Source organism: Pyxicephalus adspersus, chromosome 2 (assembly GCF_032062135.1).
Source record: "Pyxicephalus adspersus chromosome 2, UCB_Pads_2.0, whole genome shotgun sequence".
NCBI lineage: Eukaryota > Metazoa > Chordata > Amphibia > Anura > Pyxicephalidae > Pyxicephalus > Pyxicephalus adspersus.
The window spans coordinates 59,567,766-59,588,919 of record NC_092859.1 but is presented as its reverse complement, the minus strand read 5'-3'; the positions used below and the strand labels follow the sequence as shown (position 1 = coordinate 59,588,919).

The 21,154-nt window shown below is 36.8% G+C and overlaps 1 protein-coding gene across 3 annotated transcripts in view; it reads left to right on the top strand.

The window, feature by feature from the left end:
• Positions 1 to 19,434, top strand: part of SLC22A5 (solute carrier family 22 member 5) — a 39,749-nt gene extending 20,315 nt beyond the window's left edge. For 2 of the 3 annotated variants that reach the window (XM_072400839.1, XM_072400841.1), the window contains 5 exons: positions 8,567 to 8,667; positions 9,865 to 10,079; positions 12,789 to 12,971; positions 13,571 to 13,706; positions 14,942 to 19,434. In XM_072400839.1, the coding sequence (XP_072256940.1) occupies positions 8,567 to 8,667; positions 9,865 to 10,079; positions 12,789 to 12,971; positions 13,571 to 13,706; positions 14,942 to 15,020 (714 nt within the window). In that variant the 3' untranslated portion in view covers positions 15,021 to 19,434. Of the gene's footprint in view, positions 1 to 8,566; positions 8,668 to 9,864; positions 10,080 to 12,788; positions 12,972 to 13,570; positions 13,707 to 14,023 lie in introns of all 3 variants that reach the window. The other variant, XM_072400840.1, reaches the window with a different exon arrangement.
• Positions 19,435 to 21,154: the final 1,720 nt, after the last annotated feature.

The window sequence follows — 21,154 nt, the reverse complement described above, 5'->3', positions numbered from 1 at the left end:
GGTCTAAAATGTAAAAAAAAAAAATTTCATGAAAAACAGTGTAACGCTTTTGGTACAGAAATCTAGACATCAGTGTAACGCCCAGGAGGTTAACAAGTGGCACTTTATACGACACATAATATCATTTCTGCACACTGTCTATTATTAAAGGTTGAAAAAAAGTGGAGAGATAGCGGCTCTTTATGGCAGAAAACAAATCTGGCATGACATAAAACCTTTTATTTCATTTACTAAAAAATTTACTTATTAGAAACATAATTGGTAAAAAAGGCCACGGCAATGTTATCCATGACTTTATAAAATACTCTCACAACTAGAGTCCAAGATGTAGGTCAATACCGTACTTATGGTCTTGCCCAACGTGTTTCGCCCTAAACTGGCTTCCTCAGGGGATTGCCGAGACCCTAGAAATTACATTAATGAATATTTTTGTACATGGTATGTACATAGTATAGAATAGAATTTCCACAGTATTCTTACAATTTTGACAGTTTCAAAATAAGCAAATTCATCCAAATAGTATTGACTTACTTGGTATATTAACCGCACGAGAGGAGAGTGGAAGAGTACATTCAACCCAGAAAAAGTCACAAAAAGGGGAAATGGCTCGATTGGAGATTCTACAATTTCATGTGAAAAATGATCGCAAGTGTGAATAAACATGTTAATGTATTGGGATAAAGGTAAAGAAATAATTTAAAATATTTATAAATAATTCTTACTTGGACGACTATCTTAATGATGTTATAATATAAATGTAACAAAATTAATTAATCCATTCCTAGTATATGGGGGTATCTAGATGGGGGTATTCCTAGATACCCCCAATCTACTAGGACTGGATTATCTAGGAATACCCCCATCTACTAGGACTGGATTAAATATATGTTAGTACATTTCCATTATTACATCATTAGGACATACTGTGTATTATGGAGAGTCCAAGGAACATGGTTTATCAATACCCTGAACTGTGGACAAGTATGTCGCAGATGGAAAAAAGAATGCCGGTTTTAATACTTGAAAATGTCTGTGCAAAGCAGGAGAGAAAAAAGAGAAAAAATATTCTCCTGAAGAAATAGTTCATTCTACGAAATGCATTGAGAAATAGAGGGGTGGGCTGTTACACCTTCCCTGTGAACACAGGTGGTCTGGTTTTGATACGCCAAACTTAGTACATGTTACTCTGTATACTGTGTATATTAACTCCCTAGCGGTAATCCTGAGTGTGACTCGGGTTAGAAAAAAGATGCAAAAAGCAGTAACCCCGAGTCACACTCAGGGTCCCCCTTACCTCAGCCCTGAACTCCAGCGGCGATCAGACGATCCCACTGTGATGCCGGGGCGCCTCTCTGTCGGGGGGCATGCCTGGGCGGGAAAATTTAAAAGCAGATTACCGAGTAATCTGCTTTTAAATGGCGCCCGGGTCCCCGCCACCCAACTGCTCGCATCTGCAGTTAGATGCAATGCACCATGCAGGATTTGTGCATAGTGCATCACATCTAACTGCAGATGCGATCACCAATAGTAAATTCCGGGGGTGATGCCAGCGGCGATTTCCCCCTGGCATCACCCCCGGAATTTACTGCATCTGCTCGCCTATCAGCCTCCAGGTGATGCCAGCAGCTTTGTTGGCTTCAGTGGAGTGAGCAGGGCGGGACATCCCCACCGCATCACCTGGCTTACTATGTAATCTGCTTTTAATTTTTTTTTTACAGTAAAAACACCACAAAACATAAAATAAAAGTATAAAAATACATTTTAGTGCACCAAGCATTATTGTCCAGTGCCCTGATTTACATTTTGCCCACTATTAGCCCTGACCTTGATCTGACCTTTTGATGACTTATAAATCACTTCCTGAATGTATCATTTCATCACTTTGTCTTTGACCTTGGAATGCTGGAGACTGCATGGTATCCAAAAGGCATCTCGCCGGAGCAAGCGCTGTTTTGGAGGAATTTGAACACAGCAATAGCGATTTGGAGTCCCTTGTGGAATCGAGCGATAGTGATTCACCAGGAAATTTGTCATTGGACACCGAAAGTGAACTGAGCGACGATTCTGAACCTGAGGTCAGTGCTGTGCGCACATGGTGTCCTATTGACCTTGATGCGGACCAGGCAGCACCGCCAAGATTTCCATTCACCGGCGCACCTGGGATGAAAATTGAGGCTGAATGCGACGACCCCCTGGCATAGCTGAAGTTGTTTTGACCGATGAAGTTATCGAAAAAATTGTTGCAGAGACGAACAGGTAAGCCGCTCTTGTGTTAGCTAACTTTTTGAAATTTTTTACTAAATTTTTTTGTGCAAACGTGCTGCTCTTTGCTAACTTTGAAATTTTTGACATTTTGTGGTCATTTTTTATGCAGACATGTATGCTGCTTTGTGTTTGCTAACTTTTTACATTTTTTTATGACAACATGTATGCTGCTTTTTGCTAACTTTTTGAAATTTTTGGTAATTTTTTTATGTAAGCATGTATGCTGTGCTGTGTTTGCTAACTTTTTAATTTTTTTTTATGCCAACACTTTTTGAAATTTTTTGCTAATTTTTTTTTTTTTCATGCAAACATATATGCTGCTCTGTGTTTGCTAACATATCACTTGCAACCTTCACACTATAAAAGAACATATCCTAAAATATATTTTTTATTTTGTTTTATGCAGGTACCCTGGACAACAACAAGGTTACCACACCTGAGGTTTGCAAGAAGCAGAAAGTGGGAACCTGTGACCAAGGATGAGATTTGGCTGTTTTTGGGCTTGGTGATCCTGCATGGAGTTGTGGGCAAACCCATGCAGAAGTGGTACTGGTCCAAGAATAAAATGATTGCCACTCCATTCTTTGGCACAGTCATGCCAGAATACCGCTTTTCCCTCATCATGAAGTACCTGCACTTCGCAAACAGTGAAGAATGTGATGAGACTACCCATCCTGCACCAAAACTGAAAAAAAATTGGGAAGTGTCTCAGAATATTCTGCAAAATTTCCAGCAAACCTATGTGCCAGAAAGAGATGTCGGCATTGACGAAAGTCAAATGGCTTACAAGGGGAGGCTCAGCTGGGTGCAGTACATTGCGTGAAAGAGGGCACGATTTGGCGTGAAGACCTATATGCTGTGCGAATCCTCATCTGGCTACATCTAGAATACAGTACTGTACACTAGAAAAGGGACACAGTTCAACCCCAGATACAGCCATTATGGACTGGCAACATCTTCAGTGCTATCCCTCATTGAGCCATTGCTAGATCAGGGCTATTGTGTCATAACTGACAATTTGTACACCTCTCCTGAGCTTTATGAGTTCCTTCTGCAACACAGAACACATGCCTATGGAACCGTTAGGGCTAACCGGCACAACCTGCCAGCATTGTTTGCAAAAGGGAAGCTGAAGACAGGAGATATTGTTGCCTGGCAGAAAGGAAAGGTGATGGCCCTGAGATGGCGTAACAAGAAATATGTGTGCCTGATGAGTACTGTCCATGGCCTGTGAATCATTCAGACTTCATTTTGCAAGTTTACGAATCTATAGTCAAGAACCACCAAACGCCATCAGTGGCTATGAATAGACCTGGACGTCGTGCTTCCACCGTTGTCAACCCAGAACGCCTCACCGGTCGTAAATTCAATGAATTCATCCCACCAACCCAGAAAAAGGCAGCACCTACAAGGATGTGCGTGGTTTGCTGCTCAAAGACCGATGACAGAGGAAGGAAGAAACGCAAAGAAACCAGGTTCTACTGTCCTGACTGTGATGTTGGACTTTGTGCAGCACACTGCTTCAAAATCTACCACACCCGGGATGTCTACTAAAAATTTAATTTTTTTTTTTTTTCTAAAATCTGCATTTAACATATTATTATTTATTAATAATTTTGCACCCTTGTTTGGAAAATTTCAGTGAAATATTTTTTGATAAAATATTTTTTTTTGATAAATTACACTGTTGTGGTCTATTATTTCATTATTTTTTATAATTATGTATTATATTATAATTTATAAATATAATATAATAAATAAATATAATTAATATACCCGGGAGTTAATCCTAAGAAATACAGGTCCACAATATAAACAAAAATTTCTATGCAAAAAAAATAGGATCACTTTTTACATCAAAAAACTGACAGAATTAGAACGCTAGGGGGGTTACTATGTCATTTATTAATAATGATATTTGGATAAGTGGTTTTAAAAAATGTTTTATTCATACTAAAATAAAATGTTGTTTTAATCTTGTACAAAATAATTACTTCTTGTAATATATCAAACCTTTAACCTCCCTAGCAGTAATCCGGAGTGTGACTCGCGGTGGCTTTTACATGCAAAAAGAGGTAATCCCGAGTTAAACATTTGCTTTTTTGATCCTCTGTCAGAAAAGCACTTTAACAGTTTTTCTTTCTGTTTTTTTAATATCATACACTGTTGAAGAGCCAATATCGTGTGTTTCACAAATGGTTCGCACAGACATGCCGCAAGCATGTGCAAGCAAGACCTAACTGCTGATTCTGGAGTACAGTGCCATCAAAACATAAACGGCGCCTCCAGAAAACAGTGTAACTTTAAAAATGCGCTCCAAAATCCATGACGGAAAACTGAAGAAACGGGACTATCGACGGACGAATTTTTGAAAGTCAACCTGAATTAGCTGAAATGGAGTAAAAAATAAATAAAATAAGCAAACCTATGTTGATAACAAAATGTAAATCAAAACTATCTTGTAAACATTGTTCTGAGGTGTGATTCAGAGATGCATTTCAACATTATTATATTTACTGTTTTATTTATATGAAAATCAAAGATGTGATCTTTATTCTGTATATAATGTTAATTACAGCAAACATACAAGTAAAAAAGTAAATAGTAACAGTTGAAAGTAACCCTAATTGGCACTATTACCCGCCCAAGGCCATCCCCCCCCCCCACCCCACCACTCCTTTTTTTTATCTCTGATTTGTTTTTCTTTTTCTCTTTTACTTTATTAAACCATTATTATTTAAACTTTTTTTATTTCCCTTTTTTTTATTACTGCCACAATAAAGCAAAATATAGTGTGTCTCTCAAACCATCTTAGTTTCCTGCCGAGGCCTATGATGTTTTACAATATTTTTCCTTTTACCCACAAAATACCTAGTTAAAGTAACAAAAATCAGTTTTTTATTGTTTTTATGCATCCAAATGCACATAAGCATTATAAGGAAAACACTTGCCCTTCAGTGCACCAAAACACACTGATGTGTGTGCTGTGCAGGTAGTCATTAAGTTAACCTGTTGCATTGCTTTGCTTTGCAACTCAATTGAAAACTTTTATTTCTGTAATGCTCATTTAAGGACACAGCTGAGATATGTAAGTTTGGTGACCCCTACACTACAGTTTCTTCAGGCCTTTTTCGTAGGGTTTTCGGGACAGCTCTGCCAGCCCATCCCTTTGGGGCCATAAGACTGGTTGTTGTAATATGGTGATATGCATGGGTATCTTTGGGTTGCATTGGGTGAGTTGTGCTAGTCATCACATGCAGTCTGTGGTCTCATGGCCCTCTATCCCTCCCCCTTCAGTTTCAGCTCCATTGCACCCCCTCATGTACTTCTCTCTCCTGTTTCTGGTTTGGTAAGTGGTCTCTTCCTCTGCTGTTTACTGCGTGTGCTGTATTCTGCTTGGTTCCGGCGTAAGATTTGAGGCAGCCAGACCCGTGAGCCCTACTTGTACTTTTTTTGGTCCACTCCCCTGATTTCTACAGTAGACTCAAAGACTAGATCACTCTGGCAGTTCCTGGAGAGATTCCTGGGAAGGTCTTCCAGATTGCTGCAGTTTGTTCCATTTGATAGCTGAGGCCTAATATGTATACTTGGAGTCATTCCTTGATTTCTCTGGGGTCCCTGGTACCTCCCTATCCCCGATCAACATGTGTACCTCCCTATCCCCGATCAACCGATCCCTATTTAATGTACAGCGCTGCGTAATATGTTGGCGCTATATAAATCCTGTTTAATAATAACCGATGTGACATGTATATTGAGTCCTTATTCAGAACCACTATAGGAAGTGTCACATACCTTTTCTTGAGACCAATATTTTATTGTCGCATCGAGTCACGCACACTTAGATACATGAAGATTGTGTATAATCTTGTGTCTTTTACAAAATTTAAAAACAGTAAAACAATGGTACCTAAAAAAATCCCACTTTTTGGGGCTCCTTTGGGGTCTTTCTTGCCCCTAAAAGGGAAACAAACCCCTACTTTTTTCCATATGTTATTTTGGAAATACGGTGCAATAATGTAAGGGTTTCTAAATATTTAAGCAAGATTAAGGTTTGGCCTTGAGCTTTACTAAGATCTTGTTCTCATTTTGGCTTTTTTCCCCCTAAATTCCTTTAGCTGTGTGTAAATTTCTTTGGTGTGCCTAGTGGCACCCTAAGTCTCTGTGGAACCTTAGTTTGATGTTTTCAGTAAAAAAAAAAATAATTTAAAAATATTCTGTTGTTCCTTTTCATGAATGTGATCATTACCATACCTTTTTGGGTGTCAAAGCTAGCTGCCTTGTCCTGCAAGTCGTCCTTTTTGGTTTAGCTTGGTGTAGGGATTAGGCTGTTCTTTTGTCTACAAACCTCCATTCTGCCCAAGGTAGTTAGCTCTTTCAATCCATCCTAAACTTGTATATTGTAAAAAGATTCCTTTACCTTGTCTGGGTGCAGTTAAAGCACTTAGAGTATATCTAGCTTCTACCTGTTCTTATTCCTTGAAAGACTCTGTTGTTGTCAAAGATAGACCTTGGAAAGGACAGGCAGCCTCTCCTGCTAAAGTTTTTTTCAGAAGGAAAAGGCAGACTATCATCCAAGCCCTGTTTTTACATGTCAGAAGCCTCCATTTTTGGTTTGTGGCTCATTCCACAAGAGAAATACTTCCTAGGCTTTACTGGCTTACAGGCAGTGATGTGATTCCCTCCTTTTTTTAGTTTGGGAATGTTTGTCTTAGATGGATGCCCATGAGTCTAGTTAGCGATGTTTAAAGATTGGCATATTATTTGAACTAAACTATTACACCATGAAGAAAATAATTTACAAAGTTGATGATGAAAAGAAATCTTCCATAACCCCAAAACTACATTGCAGGATTGGCAGGTAACTCTTGCAACAATTGGAATCAAAGTTCATTTACCTTCAAATAAAAAATGATTATACCTATCAAACCTGCAGGGGAAGTCCCGCAAAGCCTTTTTTGTTCAGAAAGAACATTAAACTAAATTTTTACTTGATGAATCAAAGGTAGTTGTTTGTCCACAGTAAAAGTATGTTTGGCTCAGCATTTTTAGGAGACGAACCCTGTACAGGTAGTCCCCGGAACAGGTACATTATTTTAATATATGCAATTAGGACAGATGTTAGTCTCAACATAATATTAGACAGCGTGGTGCCGGTTACTGTAAAAAATCTTCGAGTTAATCACAACAAAGCAAAAAACTTTATGGAGCCTAAACATTCATTAACTTCAGGAGCAAGCTGTGCTTTGATATGCAAAAAGAAACAACTGCAGAGTTTGTCTTAGTCATTAAAGAGTTACAATATGCTACAGATCAGCTCAGCTTTTAAGATCACTCACAACCTCAGCTGTGTTTAGCAAAAGATTTCTTCTGCAAGTCATGTAAACCACCCCTTCCCTCCTCAAGCCTCCATCCTGCACATGAACAATGAGCAGGGAAGCCTTGTTAGTATCTAGGAGTCATCCGTATGTCGGATGTCCTTAACTTGGAGACTACCTGTACTAACTTTGTACCAAGGTGATTGAAATGGTATATTTTAAGGTTGCTTTGCTGCTTTGTCTGGGCAGTTTGCAGTCATTGAATCAGCTGTGATTTCTGCATTATATCAAAGTGCACTGGATATGAATTTGAGGCCATCTGGCCAAAAGTTGAAGTAGAAATTATTATTTTCAGTCTAATATTGATCCAAAAGACACATATGAATGTGCAGTGATTAAAAATGAAAAAATTAAGATTTATGAACTGGCTTTAGGGGATTCGGAATGGGCAATTCAAAAAGGAAACCCACACATATAGTGTTACTGCAGGAATTTTGCATTGAAGAGTGGTCAAAAATGTGGGAAGTGATTCAGTAATTCAGAATGCCTATAAGATGTAACTTCTGCTAAAGGGGGGAAATCCCAGCTCATGGGGCCAGGGATGTTCTAACTTTTTCCACAATACACCATTACATCTATTAAGATATTTTTAATACATATTTTCGTTGTTTCAATTATATCACATTATTACATACCACTTTAACAAATTTGCTTACACCATCACTCACACCAATTGAGCCCATTGGAATGCATGGGAATTTCAAACATGGGCTTTTAAAGCCTTAGGTTAAACGCTGGGGAAACCATCCATGTAGACCCAGCCTATTCTAATATTACAGTGCCACCAGGCCAAAGTTTATTTTTAGCCATCATGCATTTTGGTATTTAATTTTTCTTCAAGTCGGCAGTTCGAGAAGCCGTGTGTAGACTGTTTAAAATTCGAGATGAATGACCTTGCCATTAATTCTTCCTTTTTTTTCTAGCTGCAAGAAGTGAAGGACCAGTCACACAAGCCTTACACCTTTTTTGACCTTATTAAAACAAGGAATATTCGTTTTGTGACATTTCTATCAATTTTACTCTGGTGGGTAACAAAGTTGCATTGAAGATGAAATCACATTAACCACAGTAAAATGGGTACAGCTAAAGGTTAACTACAGTGTACAGCTGAGGATGGGGACCATTATTTGCACTTGGCTGCGGTAGGTTGTGACACGGTTCCTGAAAGTGACAAGTCACTTTTGACTGAATGGTTGCTGTTTAGGATTTGTACTGCAGCTGCATGCTTGTGCAAATGTGGTTGCCCGTGGTACGGTTTGCCTCTAGGCAACTGGGCAGCAGATTGTTTGCGCCCAGGAGTGGAAGAATATGTTGTTTTATGGGTCTGAAGAGCCCTTAGGAACTTACTCAAAGAAGTGAATGAAGTGATGACCTCCTATGTTAGCTACTGTTATTTTTTTGCCAATCAGCAGATTGCTGTGTTGTATCCTAAGGTCTCAAAGCTAGCTATGTTATCCATGAGAGGTGTCTCAATCTACCGGATCTCAAATTTACAAATCCTTTAATATTTGAGACCATAAACTTCAAAGAACTTCAGCTTCATAGTTCAGCTCGAAGACTACTATGAATACTACAGTAAGAGTCCACTTTTTTTATGTGATGTCCGTAACATGCTTGATTACTAATATTAAAAATGATGACAGAAATGACTGATACATTAGACACATTTAGTAATAAAGAAGGTATGAGTATCTTGTAATGTGAAGCACATGTAGAACATGTTTTTTCTTCAGTGTTAGCAGATGTTTAATTTGTGCAGTGTTTGATTTCATCTATTTTAATTTTTCCTTTTTGTTGCATTAGTTTTTGTGTTTTTATTTTTCAGAAAACCAAATGACAAATATTTTCATGCATGCTTTTAGGCATTTATTGATTTGATGTAGTTTAGGTTATTTGGTCATGGTACCATGAGTAGTAGTTAGTCTTCTTACAGTGGACTGGTTCTATAATGTTAAACACTTCTTTTTTTCATTAAATTCAACTAAAACTTTTTTTTTCTGGTTGGTAAGGAAAGTGGGAAATCTCAGTAGGTGCACATGCTAAAACAAAGTACATTTTGTTCAAAAGGATTAAAATGTCTGCAGGTTTTTACTACTGTCAGAGCACCAGCCTCTGTGACCACCACTCCCTTTATTTTTTGGGACATTTAGACGTTTGATGCAAGTTCAGCTTAATTTGCGTTCATCATTTTGCTAAACCTTTCAATATATATTTTTCACAGGATGATTATATCTGTAGGATACTTTGGCTTATCACTTAATACTCCTAATTTGCATGGAGATCCCTACTTGAATTGTTTCCTGTCTGCTATCATTGAAGTTCCTGCTTACATCATAGCATGGGTGCTGCTCCGAAGGTTCTCTCGCAGGTACTCCACATCAAGCACACTGTTCCTTGGAGGTGTGGTTCTTCTTTTCATCCAGCTTGTGCCTCAAGGTGAGATGTGGTTTTGCCAGTTCTTACCTCAGTGATTTGCTTGGCAGGTCCTGAAAAACATAGAGCTCTTCAAGAACCCCAAAACAGAAAGCAAAATATTACACAAATACTAAGCAGACCATAAAATGACCTGATATGGTCCTCACCAGTTGCCTTCCTATTAAACGTAGAATGGTTGATTTTTATTAAAAAAAGTATTTCTGCTCATAACAATCAGTCTGGTGTAATTTCTGCAGTCCATTCTTGAAATTAGTGGGAACTCTGAATCGTTGTTAGGTCTACAAGATATTGTCCTGTAAAATCAATTTCCATACATCACTCCCTAAGTGTGATAGGTGACCACATCAGCAAGGAATGCTGGGAGAGTGTGAGCAGCATTGTAATCACACAAGGTCTGTTTGCTTGCCTGATAAACCATGCAGGGTGCCCTGGGTAAGTTGAAAGGAAGACTTAAAGCTGACCTCCAGGCAGATATAAAAGACAAATAATAATGTAGCTCTTTGTTCATAAAAAAATCATGTCTTTTTTTAAAGCATGTATATGTGCTGAGAAGGTACAAGCTATGAAATGAGGATAGAACAGACACATGACCCAGTCAGTCTACTGCTGCTGCCTTACTTTCCATTATAGGCTGGGGACAGGGATTTGTCACCACTTTATTACAAACTGTAACAAATAAAGTGATGTCTTTTTCTGGCTGTGCTGTATGGCAGAGCAGTGTGAATCACTGAATGGACAGAAATACAAGTTGATTGGAAAGTAAAGCAGCTCTCTTATACGCCTTTCATTTGTGTGTTTAGCTGTTTGTCTGGAGTTTAGCTTTAATATGTTCATGCCTGCTGTGTTCTCCTGAATCACATTTGTATTTAAAGAGAATCTTTATTATCTCTAAAAGCTTATTATTTAGAAATAATAGTTCAGCAAAACAATTTAGTACTGGTCATCTAGTCAAGAATATTTTCTTATGAAATGCCAAGAAGTATGCCACATCCCATATGTTTGAACAGTATTTTTTTAAAAAGTGTGCAAAAAAGCAGGACTTTTAAGGCATATGAGAAAAACCAAGCAACATCTTTATTTCTACTCTTAAAAACAAGATCTATTTTGTCTCCAATAATTCATTATCAAAATGTCTTCCTCTTTCATTTGGAAATATTTGGTCGAGGGCAATGAATCTCATTTCATTCACATTATAATTATGGCATGACCCCATATGGTAGCTAAGTGGTGTGATGATTTTTCCACTAGATACTTTATATACATGCTCGTAAATTTTTTTCCACAAATTTCTCTTAGTTTTTCCTATATATTATCGTCCACAGCTGCAAAAAGCTAGGTATATAATACCTTTTGATTCACAGTTCAGATGGAGATAAGGGGTATATTTGATTTGTATTCTAAAGGGGTCCTGCTTTGAATAAATCCACAGACATCGCATTTTTTACATAGGAAGGTACCCACATCGTTTCTATCCGATAATTGTGTATTATATCTGTTTTGAAATTACTTTTAACTAGTCTATCTTTTAGTAATGGTAACTTTCTATAGGTTATTTGTGGATATTCAGTAATGTGTTTATTGATATCTGGGTCTGCTTTTAAGAGAGGCCAAAATCTTTCAACAATTGCTCTCATTTTGATTTTGTGAGTATCTAGTGATGATATTAGTCCTTGGCTCCTTTTTCTGATCTCTGTTACCAGAAAACTAAAAGTCAATCATTGGCTGTTTCTAATTTTCAGAGAAATCCAGATATTATATTAAAACCATCAGACAAAGGTGGGAATGTGGTTATACTAGATAAGGATAAATATAAAAGAATGTGTCATAAAATATTATTTAACAAGGATTGGTAAAAGTTGGTTCCAACCAACATTAGTGAAACATAATATGCTGAGTATTATAATTTAATATATGAGGCATTTTCAAATAGTATCATTGATAAAGGCACATTGAGTTTCTCAGAGTTGCTAGGATTGGAAGTATATCTTCCATTGTCAGTCAGCTGGTAGATCGGTACCTACTTCTTTTTGTGCTCAGTTTGCCTTCATTTTTGAAGGATACTCCTAAGTTATTAAAAATAATTGATTTCTTTTCTGTTTATTGTTGTTATTGAGGTGACTTGCATTTTCATAGGCTCATATGCCTAACATTATTATTATATGTCAATCTCAATAATGTTTTTTTTTTCTGTTGTTTGATGTTCATTACTAGGCCGCTCGCACGTTGTTTATTTCATGTAAACTGTTTGTATATTTTGGTTCTTAACCTCAAAAAACATATTTACCCATAAAATTAATTGATGACTTGAAAGTCCCAGAAAAAGCAATACTAGTAGCGATTGATATAGAGGCGCTCTATTCGAGCATCCCTCATGAGAAAGGTCTAAATATTTTAGAAGAGTAGAAATTTTTAAGAGTATATATAAAGATGTTGTTTGATTTTACTCATATGAAATAATAGTTCTGCCTTAAAGTAGATATGACCAGGTACAAGGTTAATAGACAAAAATCCTCTTTTGTTCACCCCTCTGATTCTTGTTTCATTATTTCCAGTTTTTGTGTGAATTAGTGTAGGTATTGTGGGCCAGGTAAACAAACTGGCTATAGACTAATAAATGTTTAGTTGTTGTGCATAGAATGTTTCCCCTTTTTCTGTGTTATGTTTGGAGAGATAGTAAATTGTACTGTTACCATTTTATGTTTATTGCAGAGCTGAACATCTTGTCCATTGTGCTGGTAATGCTTGGGAAATTTGGTATCACCTCAGCCTTCTCCATGGTATATGTGTACACTGCTGAGCTCTACCCTACAGTAGTAAGGAACATGGGAGTTGGGACCAGTTCAATGGCATCCCGATTGGGCAGCATTTTATCCCCCTATTTTGTTTATCTTGGTAAGATTTTTTTTGAATAAATACTTGCCATTCATGTACTAACCTGATACACATTTGTGAGCTTAACTAGCTGTGTAACTTTCTATGTAACAAATATCAAGCACAATTTATACAACTAGCTGAATTTGGATAACTTCCTCTGCAATGAACCAAATTTAAAAAAGTTAAATACTGTGAGTAAAGGATGTATGTAGGCTGCTCGGAAGAAAAGGAGGTAAATCCAGACTTCTGTGATGGATAGATAACACTGTAAGTTAGGTGTGAATGCATGATGCTGTAAAAAAAACAATGTTAATGAAGGTTGAATCTTATCTGCAAAGGAAAGCCCTGTGTAAGAGGAGATAATGTAGACTGCTGTGAAGGAAAGCACTGTGAGGGGGGTGGTGGTCCATAAAGAAATAAATAGTGAGTGGGCAGTAGCATATGTCTCTCTGATTATGTATGAAAATGCATACTTTGTGAGACCTATGAAAAATCTGTGTTTTCTTTTTTATCAAAATATAAAACTGATGGTCCTGCTAAAAGTAGTAGTGAGGCAGTTGTAATGTGTATAAGTTGGTACACACTACTTGTGATTTCAATTTTAATTTCTTTTCTAGGTGCCTATGATAGACATCTACCTTTTATCCTGATGGGCAGTCTCACCGTTCTTGTGGGTATTTTTACCCTCTTTCTCCCAGAGACTAATGGCATGCCCTTACCAGATACTATTGAGGAGATGCTCAGAGTGAAAGGGTATGTATGTATGTTTGCACGATGGCAGTACATTTAGGCCCCAAGGACCAATGCTATGTGTTTTGTTTGTGGATGACACCCAAGTACAATTAATTATACTTATTTCTACAGTTAAAATATAACTATTTTTTTCAACACTGCTTATTATATTCTGTGTGTTAGACATATAGTTTCCTATATATTACAATTACACGATTGTGGTTCGTAAATAAATGGTATGTAGCCTGAAGATTTGTTACCAACCCAATATTTTTTTACAGATTTGATTTTGTTTGATAAATTGTAGTATTTCTTTCTACATATTTTGTTTATTGCAGGCTCACTATGTAAGCCCAATCTAGTAATATAATCTGTGGCTTGTGACACCATTCCTCTGCTGGACGTCTAACCATCTTTCCTTTGGATCAAGGTTTTCCTCTCCACCTACACAACCTCAAGCTGTTTCAGTGTTCTCCCCAGAATTTTTTTTGCTGAGCACATTGCCCAGCACATTTCAGTAGCTGCCCCGGACAACCTCTTAGCAGCCATTATAGGGTCTTTTGTGACGGCTCCCTTTCAAAATGATAAAGGATGATGCTGGACAGTTAAGGCCTAATACAAAGGCAATAGAAAAATAAATGGTATTGTGACAGAATAAAACTCGACAGGAATAGCACTCGACATGTAATGATAAACCTGCAATTCCTAGACAACTGAGAACATCCTCCAGAAAACTCACTTTGTAAGCCCCACCTAGTAATATAATCTGTGTCTTGTGACAGCATTCACCACCAAATACAAACTGAATGCCACCTAATGACACACATCCTGACTGTCCTATCCCTTACTTTCCCTTTCCCCTACACCATTAAGCCCTCTTCTATGGTGATGAGCATTGGCTACCTATAAAATTCCCTACCCAAAAAAAAAGGGAACCTCCAATAGGATCTGCAACCACCCATAAAAAGCTTGTGTCAGTGGTTGTTTATTCTGACATAATGCCAGAATATGTATCCATAATACTGATTTGTGACCATGGACATGTACATGCATTGCTTAATTGAGCAGTAAAACAGCTATTTCTACAGTTCTCCTGTATCTAAGAAAAAAACTATTTGATCAGCTATTTCAAGATTCAACACAACCTTATAGATTAGGCAATAAATAATATTTGCAAGTTTTCCCATTATCATATTTGTAAATAAAATAAGGGTATTTATGTTTTTTTTGTTTTGGTTTTAATATTTTTTTTTCAGGTTTAGGTATAAAAAAGGAATTCCAGTTTCAAGGCAGCAAAACAGAAATATGAAAGTCCTTTCAAACACAGCACTATAAGAATGCAAGCGGTCTTTCTTCCTACCATATGGGGTTATTCATTAGATGAGTTTTTGTATCAAGCTGCACAGCTTACTGTTGACTGTTATTTACTAAACACTGAAAAAAGCCATTGCTACTGACAGTGCCTTCAACTATTTCAAAAGGTTTATGATTTGGACAGTCTTCAAAAGTCTTTTCATGAAATGATGTCAAGATTTGGACTTCAATATCTGCTAAGATTACAATATCAGTAGTTGTCTTACCATGATAAGTTCAGTAATGATCATTGTGGTCCTATTGCACTCCACCCCCTGAAGTAAACAGGTCCATGCAGCAAACACAAAGCAGCGTAGTTAATAATTTACCTAATTAAATTGCTTAAAATTGATGAATGTACATGAATGCATTTTAGTGAGTACATTTTTATTGTATTATTGCAAAATATTTTAGGTTTTTTGCAGGTTTAAAGAGTTTATACTACCTACCTATCATCTCTTTAATGAGACACACATTCCACTGCTGAGTGCATTATTATACTTAAATGGGGGCCCACCCCTTAAGAGTCATGCAGGAGTCTGATGCGTATAGTTTCGGGAGTCTCCTGATAGACAGATTGTGTTTTCCCAGTTTAAAATGTGAATGTTTGATTTTAAAGAGAACAAACCTTTAACCATACATATGCATAGAATGTACTGCACCAATCATATATGGCAAACAATTTGCACTAAAGTAGTTTCCATAAAATCAAAACAAAATATTCTCCTTGTACTTTGCACTGGATATAAAATAAAGCATGTAAGCTTTATTATTGGTTCACTTTGTAGTTAAGGTAATGTAAATCAGAGAAGACTTTATACCATCTGTACCAGTGTACAAAGTTTTGATAAAACTGTATTTTTTTTAAACCCTGTTCAAAGTATTTAATCTCTTCCAAACCTAAAAGCTCGTTTAAAAATGAGATAATAAAATAGGATGGATGTGCATCTAACAATAGCATTGCATGCAAATAACACTAGTCTGTTACTTCGACTTGTAAAAACAGATTGCTTTAAAATGATGATAAAATGTAAATTCATAAAAACGCGCACACACATATATACGCACAAACATATTTAGTTTTTTTTGGGGGGGGAGACTAGGCACACCTTCCATGGCTGATGTCCCTTACTAGCTTGTGTAGCGTTTAGAAGATCAGCAAAGATTTTTTCACCTTTCAGTTAACAACTGTGCAATAACTGAGTCTGGGCCCAGAATAACTTTATCTCTCCCAGTCTTACTGAACTTTGTAGATGTACAGTTTCCTTTAGTTCTTTTATGAATAATCTCACTCCCAGTACAAATAGTATTATCCACTTCCTGGTAATGGTTTGTAGTTTGGAAGTGAGGAGGAGAAAATAGTCCAACTTACTTATCTTGTTATGTATTTTAAATATATAAATATATATTAAACTACCGGTACTCATTTCTACACAGCCTCCTGTGTTTTCTATTAGGATTGGGCTCTTCTGTTACATTGGCTGCTATTCATTTAAAGCTAAACTCGAGGCACAAAAACTTGAACAATATTTGGCAGTTGCCACAAAAAACACAAATCCTTTTTCTCCTCATTAAATGCCTTTGCAAACCTTGTAAAAGTAATGGTGACAGATACATGAGGATGGGGGACAGATACAAGATTTGTCACCCTGTACAAGGAGAGAGAGAGAGCAGTGAGGAGTCCTTATTACATTAAACTCCTGCACAGAGTTGTTTCTGTATATTTGTTTTTATTAATTATTTTTTTATTGAGATATATCTTCAATATAAATACAGTACAGAAAAAAAGAATATTAACAGCAGGCAAACAAAATTCTCAACAAAGTTCTCATAATGTTCATTGGCACAATAATAATAATAATACCCAGATTTCAGCTTTACATATAAACTGTTGTGTGTGTGTGTGTGTAGGTGTACTGAAGGGATTTCAACACTGAATGTTGGTGCATGAATTATTTAACATAATAAATATTTCATCCATCAATTACTGTCATATTACCTTTCCTGTAATGCATACTACCTGTTTAAGTGGATGCATTCAACTTTAGGGACAGATTTTCCCAAACTTGTGATTTCATTAGACATCATCCTATGTATCAGAAGTACTGTAGGATAAAAGACCTATAGATCTCCCAAAGGGCTTGGCCAGTAATAGATCTCTCTCTCTACAGCCGCATACACACCTGCAATTTTTGTCGTTGGAAAGGATCTTTTACGATCCTTTCCAATGACAAAAGACTCAAAAATGTATGAACAAGTGCTGTACATACAGCACCATTCTGCTCTTTGGAGAGGGGAGGGGGAGAATGGCGGAGCAGCACCCTGCTGTGCGCTCTCCCTTTTCCCTTGCATTACGATGTTTCGTCGTCCATCTTCCGTGGATCCGTCAGGACGGTCGTTCGGACGATGGACAACAGCCACTGTATACACGTGTGTACATAGCTTACTACGTTGCAATGTGAAATAGTTGTTATGGGTGAGGGGCACTGGATCCATCGAATCAGCATGAAACAAGTCCACAATTGCTTCCCAAATATTTATTTGGGTACAAGTTTATTTAAATGAAGAATCAGAATTTAATGTGCACTTGTGTGAGAATTATTTTTTGAATATTTTTTTTAAACATGACAGGTACAACTAGACTTTTTTATTTAGTTTTATCAAATAAACAGCTTAAAGAATTTTAATTATAGCTAAAACTAGAGCTTATGTTTGTATTATTTTAATTGCCTTCTTCTTTGTTATTGAATGTATTATGTGATTTTCGCCCATTGGGATGTATAGCATAGCATTTTTTTTAGTGTATTATATATTATATTTTTACACTGCATTGATTCAGACTTCCAAAATAAATATGACATCCTTCGCAGAAAAAAGTAAACCGTTGGTGATGTTATTAAACTGCTCCAATTATTTCCCACAGCTCACTTCTTCCAACTGTCTATCACACTAACATACTAATAATGTGGCATGGTAGGGCATTCACATAATAGAGTAGTTTAAGGATACTCTTGGTTCTTTAACATCATTACAGGTACACTTTAAATCATTTTCTAAACCAATGTGGGCCTCTTTTATTAAAGCTCCCCAAGGCTGGAGAAAATTCACTTTCAACCAGTGAAGCTGGGTGATCCATCCATTCCAGGTTTGCTGGATCACCCAGCTTCACTGATGAAAGTGAATCTTCTTCAGCCTTTGGGAGCATTAATAAATGTAGCTGCTTTATCCTGTTTTTTTCTACTTCCTAAGGTATTTTTAATAATAGAATTTCTGCCCTATGAAATAGAATATAGTGAAAGGACATCCTGGTAGTTTATCAATTATTTAAATCTAGATCATAAAAAAGTAATCCAGCGTATATTTAGGGTCATTTAAGTATGTTTATCCAGTAATGGTCCTAACAGGATACATTTGTATGTCCAAATATGTTTCCATACGCATTCAGGCACAAGGATCAGTTTGCCCAAATGCAGCATCCCAGCTGATGATGTTCACCTGAAAATCCATGTATGTAGATATAAAATTACAGATTGTGATATCTGAATGTAAAAACGTCTAATTTACTGGGACCCATTCATTGTTTGTATATAAAAACAAGTTTCTGTAGATTTTTACCATTTTATATCTGCTGACTTTACCATATTTTCTTAATATCCAGAAAAATAAATAAATCTGTAACTTAGCCTTAATAGGCAGTGGAGCAGCAGCGTTTAGTACTGCACTACATAATTTAAAAAAACACTTAACCACTTTTCCCAGTTTGTTGATTTAAGTAGCTAAATTTGGTGACAAAACTGGCAAACAAAGAAGCTGGAGCCAGTTTCGGTCCACACAATATATACAATAAGCCCTATTTTCTATAAGGCAACCATATAAGTGTAAAAAAGGAAAAGTTAAAAAACTGATTGGCATGAGAAAGACCTTAGTGTTTCCACCTGGAAAATTCTCTTGATGTTTAGCCCACACTAACTGAATATCCTTCACTACTTGCTAGGAGTAGGGATTTAATGAGTGTGTTCTTATTTTTGGCAGAAATCTGACATTGGTCATTATTTAATTGCTTCAGTAATATTCCTTCAGCAAAGGCTTTTAGTTCTATTAAAGCCCAAATTGTCCTGTACAGTTATGTATGCACATGGTATTTGCCTTTTATGTTTGTACATCACCTATAGAAATGATTTTTAACCCTGTAATTTTTAATGATTTACTTTGTATTTATTTATATCTTTAACACTTTTTAAAAAAATACTTGAAGTGTATATGAGCACTGCAAAATCAATGCAAAATATGTGTACACATGTCTGTTATATATTCCTATGTTTCAGATTTTGATTACTACAGTAGATATATTTTTATTAAAGAAATTGAATAAATGATATTGCTTTTAGGAAAATAATTGTCATTTCTTATGGGGGGGGGATTTTTTACATTAAAAAGAAAAAAAATAAAATATTCCTAAATCATTTTTTTTTCCTTTTTTTTTTTTACCAGAGTGTTATTTCTAAATGGTGTATGTGGTCTGTACAAAGCTGTTGTATAAACCCAGGTGAAAGCTCAAACTTAAAAGCCATACTGCTAAATAAATACATTGAATTTTACTTATATGTTTTATATTTCAATGGAATTATCATTCTTTTTAGCTAGGCTTGAAGTTGCTACTGCTGACACTCTTGTGCCATGGTTCAGCTTTGTAGTTTTTAATGTCATCCAGCTCATTGCCTATAGGCATTTAGTTAAAAAAAATATTGGTGTTAAGAAACGCTATTCTGGGATGTGCCCCACCGCTGTATCCCACACAGCTTATTTTGTCCAGCAATGTCACTTGCAGCAGCAAGAGGAATAAAGAAATAGTAGCAGCCCCTGCTTCCCTTTAGCCATAAGGCTTGATGTATTTTATCGGCATCCCCAGCACACAGTTGTGTACAGCTGAAAGGGATTTTAGAGGCAGATCAGATCCTGATCTCAGTCCAGCAATGCCATTGGCTGCTGGGACTTTACAACCTCCATGCTCCCAGTCACCAGTGCCTGTTGTAGCATTAAGCTAGACTGACTTGCTGCTGTGTATTTGTCTGATTTACGGTTTCTTACTTTGCCTGTTCCCGACCGTGTGAGTTTTTGCTGCCTGGACCGAACTTTTGCCTGTGGCCCGACTCTGATTGTGTTTTGCCCTTGTGTACTTCGTCTGGTGGATGGATTACCCGTGTATGACCTCTTTCTAGGAGGCATTATTCCTACTGACCACCACACTATTGTACTGTAAGCTGGTGATTTAGAAATTATAGCAGGGGTTCCCTGGAGACCTGAAAGTTATTTCAAGGGGCTCCCCCATGTTAAAAAGGTTGAGAAGCAATTCTCCAGGTGTTTAACATATTGTAACTAAAAAATGCCTATTTTTTGTTTACTCTTATATTTGCATGTTTCCTATTGGGACATGAGAACTGCAGCACTGCAGAACTTGTTGTGCTGCTCCTGCCTTTTGCAGGCTGAGCTCTACTCTACAATTGATTGCAAGAGGCTAATACTAAATTCAGGTACTTACATTGCATTAAATTTATTTATCTATAATCTATATATTATAAAAATAGATTTGCTGTATTAAATTGATTGTCGAATCATGATTTTATGATTGAATCAATAACAACTGAATAAATTAACATTGATATAATTACGAGGAGTCTGCTGCATCCTCTGGCTACCCGGACCTGTTCAGACAATACTCCAAACAGAGCCCAGATAGGAGTAAGCGGGAGATATGTTACCAGGTGGTTCAGTGCAAACCGCACCACCTGCCTCCAAAATCATTTAACTAGGAGACAGCCCAAGAACATATGAAATAAATCTGCATCAACTGTGCCATATTTCAAGCAATGGGTTGTCTCACTGAAACCCATTAGATAGGAGCAGTGTTGAGAAACATGGGCACCATGAAAAAATTTGAACACTATTTCTCTGTACATGGAGGAGGGAATCGCTCTCCAAGCTCTACGATAGACAGAATTTCTGTTGGGGACCTAGTCGGAAGAAACTCATGCCATCTACTTAAATCTGTACGCCTCTCCTCATAATTAAGTGTGGGTTTGTAGGCCAAATAAACTTCCATTATGGCTCTTTTTTCT